At 51.1% G+C, this 9,555-nt stretch overlaps 1 protein-coding gene across 1 annotated transcript; it reads right to left on the reverse strand.

Moving 5' to 3' along the window:
• Positions 1-874: 874 nt before the first annotated feature.
• On the reverse strand, positions 875-4,848 carry ENH_00005510 (PRIP-interacting protein-like, related; the record flags this gene model as incomplete). The annotated part of the gene is made up of 6 exons (XM_013584024.1): positions 875-3,068; positions 3,228-3,286; positions 3,602-3,690; positions 4,042-4,147; positions 4,345-4,444; positions 4,724-4,848. 6 exons carry the CDS (start codon positions 4,846-4,848, stop codon positions 875-877), a joined length of 2,673 nt encoding a protein of 890 aa, XP_013439478.1.
• Positions 4,849-9,555: the final 4,707 nt, after the last annotated feature.

Here is a 9,555-nt window from a genome sequence, read left to right on the forward strand (position 1 = left end):
TCTGCCTCTCCCGATTCGGCATAAGGCCAGGCATCTGCTTTCGCAGTGAAAGACTTGCAAGGCTCAGAGCACATCGCATTGGGATTAGCCCTTCGGCTGCGGGTGGAATACCGGCAAGCAGCGTGGGGGTGGCTCGTCTGTGTCCTGGGAGAGACCCTAGTCGGGCTGAAGACATCTAGCTCGTCCTCACAAACCTATCGACCTATCCATGTGTTTTGTCTGGTCATAATTTCAGTCAAGTACCCTAGGGATCTAGCTAGCGCAGGTCAACCGCTGTGTTACCCTCCAAATGCCGTCTGAAGATGGAACCACTACCAATGCAGCGCTGTGCAGTTTCCCCGGAACCGCAAACGACGGCCTGTTTCCACTGTGGGGTGAATCCTCTCATCTTCATGAATCCTCATTAGTGCTGGAACCATGCTGGCCAATGAAGAGCTTCACATTATACAGGTCTAAATGGTCCTGTCGATGCCCGTGCTGATAATCACGCCACGGCTGAGGATCGTACGAAAGCATCTGGCCTCGCCCCCTGATATTTTGCCTTCGAACTCAATAAAGCTTCACCTGTAGGGTGAAACTAGGGTGCAAAGCGTCACGATGAGTCCTTCGCTGCAAATGTGCGTGCCGGGACAGCCTTTTGCGACCAAATAAGCGATCCAAAGTTTTACTAGAGGCAGCAAAAGCCCGCCTTCCCTGCCCTTCTCTTCGCGACAGCGGACGAACTCAAGCTTTGTTGATTTTGTTGCCTACTCTGCGTATCCACGAGGTCATCTGCTCACTACATTAACCTTATTTTCTCCCAACTGCCCTACTGTGAAGATACTAATTTTCGTTCACACAGTCTTTGCAAAATCCTCTCAGCCACACAAGAGGGCTATTCCTTGTCCTTGTCTTTCTGCGGGCCCATAGGTGGGCCAAGCTCGAGCAATGGTCCCAATCGTTGCGCTACAAGGACTCGCAGCGAAGAATTACACCACATACTGCAGCCAAACTGCCAGTGGAGGACCTCCTCGGGAGACCATTGTGGCAAGCCGCCTTCCCCATCGTTGTCTCTTACTGCCTTGCTTCCGGAGCACGAATTCCCTGAGACATCACCCGAGAACTCAGCGGCGTGCTCCTGAGCAGGGGCTGGATTGAACGATTCTGGCTTTTCAACTGTTTGTGATATTTCGGGAAGCAAACACGACGCCATATATGCATTCGCGATTCGCTGAAGAAAATCTGATCGATTGTGCGAAGGCAAAGGCTTGGCTGACACTCGAGTTGCGGAGCCCCGCCTGTTTTTCTCCCTATCATTTTTTGCAACTGGCTGGGGGAGGGCTACACGGAGCGTTGCCGAGCATCCACTGGCAGCAGCCAAGTAGCAGTGTACGACTTTTTCGCATTCGTTCCGAAGAAACGACTTCCATCTACGAGTTGCTCTTAAGCTGTTGCACGGTTCAGCCATCAAACCTGCGTCTTCTTCCCGGATGCAACTCCGCCGCCTGCTGAACAGCGCGTTCCTGGCCTTAACAACTCTCTTCGTGGTGGCGGACACCAGACGATCGGCAAAGGCCTTTAATTCTTCTCGGGCCACTTCGGTACTTGGCTGTGCGCAGCTTTTACTGTCTGCTTCTGAAGTGGATGCAACCCCGTCCAGAAATTGCCTTTTCCCTTGAATTCCGTGCTGGTCTGCGTCTGCGTTCGAGTAAAAGCAATTGCACAACCTCTCAGACGAAGAAGAAAGATATGCAAAAGTCTGCCGCGCGAAGCATGCGATACTGCTCGCCATGAGCTGTGCTGAAGCTTGTGTTGCAGCTTCATCCGGGAGGGTTGTGTCTTCGTTCTTGTTTGAATCCCGTCCCGTGTCTTCCTGATCCGAAGTCGATTCACTCCTTGTGCTTCCTGACTGAATACTGGCCTTCTCACGCTGCACTCCTGGTGTGGAAGCTGGGTGCTGCATATTCGTCTTGAGAAGAGAGTCCGGGCTTTCCATACCAGCTAGCTGAAGAGCGTCCTGCAGAAGGGCCTTGAATACGAATTTTACTTCCTTGCGAAGCCGTTTCTTTTCAGAAAGGCTTCCCTGCCCTTCGCAGTCGTGCTGACTGCCACGCTGCTCATGACAAATGACGGGCCTGTGGCTACAACTCGGAAAGCCTAACCACTGAGGATCATTGACAGCAACCGGGTCTCCTTCGTTCGCGTCACATTGCTTCTTTTCAAAATTTCCGAAGAAAGCCGTCACCCCGACAGCCCGCCAGCGCCAGCAGGCAATTTGACGGCAGACACAGGGAGCTGGAGAGGCTTGTAGCTCGGCGAGCAGAGGGGGCGTTTCAAATAAGGGTTTTTCGGCCTCCTTTTGGGAACCCAGGCGTTCTCGTTGTTCCCGTGCTGCATGCAAGCGTCGGTTCAAACGACGAAACGGATCTCTGATAAAGCCTTTCGTTAATGGAGTAGCTGCCCACAGTAATTCTACGGGATGCCACCGCCAATCCCTTGGAGAATCGTCGATCTGTGCATACACCTTCCTGCACTCTGCTACTAACTTTTGCAGGCTGCCACACGCGTCGAGCTCCGATTCGCTTCCAAGCAGCCGCTCTTCCTCTTCAGCCGCCTCTGAAGCTTCCCAGCGACGCTCATGGGCTGTACATCGCAAGGCATTGTCATGAAGTTGTCCCTCAGACATCGAGACAGCGATCATTCTGCGTTTCGGATGGGGCTCATCCTCCTCTTCTTGTGCAGAGCCAGCAGAACACTGTTTTCCAGTGGGCGTCGCTCTACTGACAACCTTGCAAAGGCCAGCAGACAGGCGTTCGAGATCATTACAAGTGCGAAGCGCATCAAAAGCATAACTTCCAGCTTCTCGCCTTGAGCGGCACAGCGCCAATTCAACCTGCACCCGATGCGCCTCATGCAAAGCAGCTGAAACCGCTTCTCCGTGAGAATACCTTGGCAAATCTTCTGCAGCAGCAGTTGCTCTGCCGTTGCAGCTGCTACGGGGGCAGCCTGCAGTGTACCCTAGAGTGGGGCTCCTAAGGGTGAAAAGCGCGGCGGCACGAAGCAGCTGTAGGAGGGAGACTGAACGGGGCCTGCAACCATAAAAAAGGAAATATATTTCAGACGGGCACCGCGTTTCGCGTGTGAAACTCCGTAAAATCCTAAGCACCACAGGACTATGCCCCTAACCCTGCACATGCCAATGCTAAATATAATGTGCCCGAGGAAAACTCTCCGAGCAGTTGACTCACAAGAAGGCAGCAACGCGAGGTGCTACCCTCTGGGCGAGACGCAGCGCATGGCTGAAGTCCTTCGCAGCAACAGCACAGGGCAAAAGGTGCAAGAAACTTTCTTATTATGGTGGCTCCCGCAGCTCTACTACGGCGCATTTCGGTATTGCTTAGGTGTCTGCGTCTAGAAGAAAGAATAAAGCCCACAATTTTGCATCCCATCTTGCTTAGATCGAACACATCCCTCGCGTTGTAGCCAGGGCCTCCCCATGGAGGCGCCATGAAAACCTGAGAAGCTCGCACAATCATCACACAGTAACCACGCTTTTTTGTCTCTTCCGTGTCTACCCAACGCAACACCCGTGGCAACTAGTTAAAAGATCTCCAACCCTTACAACATCAAGTGCGCCTCTGCGCAGCTGGCGAGACGTAAGCGTCGCGAAGTCGCCAATGATGAAGTCCAGGCGCGAAGTCACTAGAGGCCCTGCAGCAGTTGAATAAATTGTGAAGGCCTACGCCTCAATCAAAGCCGCAAACCCACACTCTTGAAAATCCAATCACTGTAAAGAGCACCTATAGGCACGCCCACATAGTTTATGTTGGCGAGAGGTGTGCTACGAGTCACAACAAACTCCTACTGCACTGTCAGCAACAAACTCGTACTGCACTGTCAGCCAGCTACTAAGGAACACAACGAGAGTTGGTCAAAAGGTGGGCGGTTCAGTTCAGTACAACGCTAGATTGACTCTCCCAGCACACTGAGCTTTCTAAGCGAGCCAAGCGAGAACACCCGACAGTGACCATGTCCTTTTAGATCTGTAGCACTGAAACTCACCGTAAACACCAGCATTTGCCTTGGCTAATTCCGCGCGACTTGGATCTATTTCGCACGCCAGAACAAAGCCACAAGACCTCGCAAAAGCAATCGAATTGCCCCCCGCCTAGTCCGCACAGACGCCATACACAACTGCAGCTCCCTGTGAGCGACTCCAAACAAAGCAGTAGAAGCAGTGATTGCGGTAATCAGAAGCACGCTCAGGTGCAGGGGAACACATCACACTTTAATTGCTGCATGCAGACTAACCCCTGCAAATCCGTCCAGGAGTAAATCGCAGCGGCAGCGCTCAGCTGTATGTACAGCTAGTTGCTCCGGAGTGGCGGACCACCACATCTCCTCGTCGAGCTGAATGCCCTCATCAAACCTGGAAAACAGCTCCAGCCGGCGAATCTTCCTCTGCCTGGCAAAGCAACAAACAAAATATGCAGCCTGTGGGATCCATTACGCCTACAAGCAATAATGCCGAAGTCCCGAAACCCTCGGCGCAACTCCTGCGCCCTAGGTGCCTAATCAGCAGCTAAATGAACTAAGCTGATGGCTCCAACAAACCCCAAGCGTTTGCTCCGGCTGGCAGCCAACAATGAGTTCTATGACTTGAGGCTGACCTATGACTGCCATCTACAGCTGTATAACCAGTTGAGCGCATCCCTTGTGGCTCCCACTTCGGTGGCTGGCTCACACTTGTTTATCTCTAACATGCTGCCGTTTGCCCGTGAATACGCCGGCCGTCCCCTGTGGAGGAGTGTAAGCCCAGACCTCTGCGGAAAGCAGATCTTGCGCCCGAAGGGCTGACCTCTCCCCCATGGCTCGAGCGGTAAGGAAGACAGGCGAACTGGGCAGTAAAGCTGCAAGGTAACTCCTCGCGGAACATGGAGGGCCAGTATACCTAGGTGTTCTTCTGCCTGTTGCCTAGACGATGCTTGTGAGGAAATGCCTTGTGTTCCAGTCGCTAAGCCACGTCCACGTCCCTCGTCCTCGACCGCACGTGTGGACTGCCTTGCCCACTCCCACTACAGCCAAGCACACATTCATCCGCAGAATCTGGGAAAGATAATGCAGAGAATGCTGTAAAATAACTCCATTGGCACGGGAGGTTCATAAGCACAGCTGCTGGCTTATAGCGGGTTCTTCGCAGCCGGCGATAATGTTGCCTGCGCCGTTGAGGGCCCACTCAGCCCACAGCCGTTATCTCGAATCAAAAGATCAGTAATCGAACCGAAACAAGCGAGTGGCTACTAACTAGCGTCCAGAAGCCCTTTCAAGCATGCAACTCCAGGGGGGCTGCGAGGCAAATGATAGGCAGCATTACAATGCTGGACACTGAAATGACCAATGAACTACAGCAAGGAAGGCACACCGCTGGCTATATGCATGCTACAGTGGATGATTTAGCAGTATTGAGCTATGTTCCTTTTTGTTCGTTCGGTCCGTGTTTACGGAGGTTGTAAGACAGGACCAGCTTTGGGGCTGGATGGGGAAAATGCTTGAGAGCAGCTCCCTATATCTACTTATTGGGAGACCTCCCGTCAATGAGGCGTAATGTTTCTTTGCCTATTGTAGGAAGTTATATTGCGTACATTGAGAGCAGGCGTTCGATGAGGAACCCACGGCTACTTCAACACTGAGCTGGCATGGTTGTGCCGTGAAGACGTATTAAATAGTCTGTTTGTGACTGAAAATGGGGCACTAATGCACTGAAGCCCTAGGAAGCTCTACAGTGCAACTACTCCACACCTACAGGCACCGTACGGTTTGCACGTGCCGCGTAAATAGTGCTCACGGTGGTCGGCAAAGCGTTGTCGGATTGCTTCTGGGTACAGGGATCATGAAAAAGATATATCTTGGTGTTGCGGGAGTAGAAAGAGGGAGTCGGGACTCGCTGGGTGCATGCGAGCACCCACATGACGCGATCATTCCCATGACACTGCCTCGCCGGTGCCTCCTATCTACGTTGGGTTTTAGTCGGTGAATTTCCGTGAGGAGAGGCGCACCATGCACGGAAACGAAACACAGGCTCCATCTCGGTTCATAGCTGCCAAATTACAGGGCACTTGTTCTTTTAAAAGAACCAGTACACCTAGCCAAGGAGACCCATCTGCTTAGACGAATTATGCAATTGACGCTGGCCACAGTGGCAGATGTCTTCACGCTAGCACTTAACTACTCCTTCACTGGTAATATTACAACTCTTGAGCACTTCTTGAGATAGGGCCAAAGCGACTAGCTGAAGGTACATGCCCATAACTAGTTACAACCAGACGCAGCTGATGAAATGCTGCGAGCAGGCAACGAAGAAACAGCAGGAGACAGAAGAACACGCTAGAGTTTGGGAAAACTTTTTTTTTGTTATTTTGCCTTCCAATGCAACAAGTGAATGAAGAGATGCGAAGAGGAAAATGATCTGGCGTCAAAATGAAGTGTCGCAACACGGGAGTTGAAAGCTCAACTGCATCTTGAATGCTGTATGCTATCGTAAGAGCTGAGTAGTTCTGCAAGCCCACGCTCGAAGACCTGAGTCCTAGGAAGAGCTGCTGCCAACTTAAACAGTAGTTTGAAATAAATACGCTCATATTTAGACGCAAGCCACGTAACCTTCCACAATGCATTTTGATGCCATAATTGCGAGCGGAAAAACTGCACAGGCCCCTTTGATGCAGTATTTGGGGGTAAGTACGCACATACTGCTTACTTGATATATCAAAGTGGACGCTTGAGCTATCATCCTAGTACAACAGAATGTATGAAGATTAACTTCATAAAGCACCTCACTGCTTCACTCCTCTCTGGAGCTTATGTTCCATCAACAAGACATCCCAAAGACCAGATGACGTTGCTGGCAGATACTTTGTTTTTCAGTCACATTGTGGCCAGCTTGAGGACGTGAACTGAAAACCTAGCATAAATTGAGCGTTTGGAGAACCGTCACATTAAAGCATTAAAAAAATATCTAACACTGCAAACGCCTATGTAAAAGTGAAAACGCAATTTGTGAAGCCTAGGGACTAAAAACTTGAGCTGGTCTTCCTTTACAGCGGTTCTTCGAGCTGTAACTCCCTTCCTTCACATAACCCATCAGTATTAACTAGGAAAATGGGTCGACATATATAGAGAAACAAGAAGGAAATGATGCTTAAATTTCATCGCATTGTCTGGGCAGCTCAATTAGTAAGCAGAAATACAAGTCCCAGGGTGGTACGCAAAAATTTTTGCCTTGTAGTGCACTGCATGTGTCAGAGTGCATCTCTGGAGGGCCCGAGTAGAGCTTTGTCGTGTATATACATGCAGTAATATCAACGCGTGCTCTACATTACAGTTATAAAATCTGTCAATGAATAACGCTGTCAATGGATAACGCCTTCCTCCGAACAACCACGAGGCGCCTATGTACGAACGTCTGTGCTGTGAGCTTTTCAAGCGTGCACTCCGTGCCACAACAACGACCTCAAGTCCTTCCTTGAAAGAGGATCCGTGAAGTGAGGCGCGTCAGGCACTACGCAAACGTTCTTAAGCGTTCTACAAAATGATCGCTAGGGCGAAAGGTGAACTGAAGTGTGGTTTTGAACAATTTGGCAAATCAAAATAGCGAGATGCGGATGAGCTTCATAAAGTGGCTGTGCAAGTCAGTAAAAATATGCTGGAGCGGCTCTCTTCATGCTGGCAACCGTGCCAACTAGTTGTATGCTGCGAAATATGTGCCTAATGGCGAAGCACGAGGCAACAGGTACTGTGTCTTTAGGAAAAGATTCTCTTGTTACTGCTGTGTGTTGCAACTCAGTGAGTGTTTTTGTCAGTCTTCGTTGACACACGACTATTCAGGTGCAAATAGGCCACTGCGTTTGTTGTAGATTTGTTTTGGCGGAGAACGGGGTCAAGTGTTGGTGAGCTATTACGGCTGCGCGCAGTGTGGTGTATTGTCCTGGTTGCTTGGTATTTGAGTAGGGTGCCTCTGTCGCAGGACGTTTCAGGGCATGCGTTGAGGGGGCTGACGATGAGAGCTGAGGAGTTGGAGCGTCTGTGGGGGAGTAGCGTGCAGTAGTATGTCGGTGACGATACGCGAGATGCCACTGCGTTTGTTGTTATAGGTCTGTTTGGGTGGAGAACAGCCTTCAGTGTTGGTGCGCTAGTATGGGTGAGCGCAGTGCGGTCCATTCTCCAGGTTGTTTGGTATTTGAGTAGGGCTCCCCTGTCACAAGACGTTTCAGGGAGTGCGTTGAGGGAGCTGATGATAAGATCTGAGAAGTGGGAGCGTTCGTGGGCAGTAGCGTGCAGTTGTGTACAGGCAACAATACGTGCAATGCCATTGCGTTTGTTGTTGTAGATTTGTCTGGGTGGCGAACGGCCGACATCTTTGGAAAACTGGTACGGCTGCGCGCAGTGCGGTGTCCTCTTCGGGATGTTGGGTACTTCAGTAGCGTGCCTCTGTCGCAGGATGTTCGGACGTTGCAGAAGGTGCGTTTCGGGAGCAGATGACGAGATCTGATATGTGTGCAATTTTGTGGGGGAGCAGCGTGCAGTAGTGTGTAGGCAGGAATACGCGCGGTTGCGCTTTCTTTGTTGTTGTAGCTGTGTCTGGGTGGCGAATTTTCGCCAGTGTAGGCAGGCTGTAAGTTCTGTGCATGAAGGGGCGTGATTAGTCTTGGTTAGTGTGATTAGTCTTGGTTAGTAGTTCCGACGTTTGCGGATGTTGTGTCACTGTGGTGAGACTGTCGGTTGTGAGGCGTTGTTTGTGGTGTATGGTTTAGTTGTTCAGTGGATGCAGTCGTTTAGCGTGGGATAGTCTTGGGCGGAGTTGGTTGTGATTGAGTGGTGCAGTAGAGATTCGATGAGGTGCGCTTCAGAAGAGCGTCGAGAGATGTGGAGTTGCCTTGATTGGATTGTTGACGGTTTAGCTGATTTTAGCTGAGGCTTCATCGCTGTCACTTCGCGTTGGTGCGTCTGTGGCCGGCAGTCATTATTATGTCGAAGTTTGTCGTGAGGCGAAAACAAAGTCCTCAAGGTGTTTTGATTGGCGCGTGACGGAGTACGGCTGCGCACGGTGCGGTATACTATTCGGGTTGCTTGGTATTTGAGTAGGGCGCCTTTGTCGCCGGGTGTTCGGACGCTGCAGGAGGTGCGTTGAGGTAGCTGATGACGATATGTGAGATGCTAGAGCGTTTGTGTAGACGTAGCGTCCAGTAGTGTGCACGCGATGATACGCGTGACGCTGCTGCCTTTGTTGTTGTAGATTTGTCTGGGTGGCGAACGGTCGGCCTCGTTGGAAAACTAGTACGGCTGCGCGCAGTGCGCTGATTGCCTGGGTTGCTTGGTATTGGAGTAGGGAGCCTTTGTTGCAGGGTATTTGGACTTTTAGGAGGTGCGTTGCGGGAGCGGGTGACGAAATCTGATTCAGGGTTTAGGGTTTAGGGTTTAGGGTTTAGGGTTTAGGGTTTAGGGTTTAGGGTTTAGGGTTTAGGGTTTAGGGTGTAGGGTTTAGGGTTTAAGGTTTAGGGTTTAGGGTTTAGGATTTAGGGT

The sequence above is a fragment of the Eimeria necatrix genome, genomic scaffold (genome assembly GCF_000499385.1).
Source record: "Eimeria necatrix Houghton genomic scaffold, Enh_scaff115, whole genome shotgun sequence".
NCBI classification, from domain to species: Eukaryota; Apicomplexa; class Conoidasida; order Eucoccidiorida; family Eimeriidae; genus Eimeria; species Eimeria necatrix.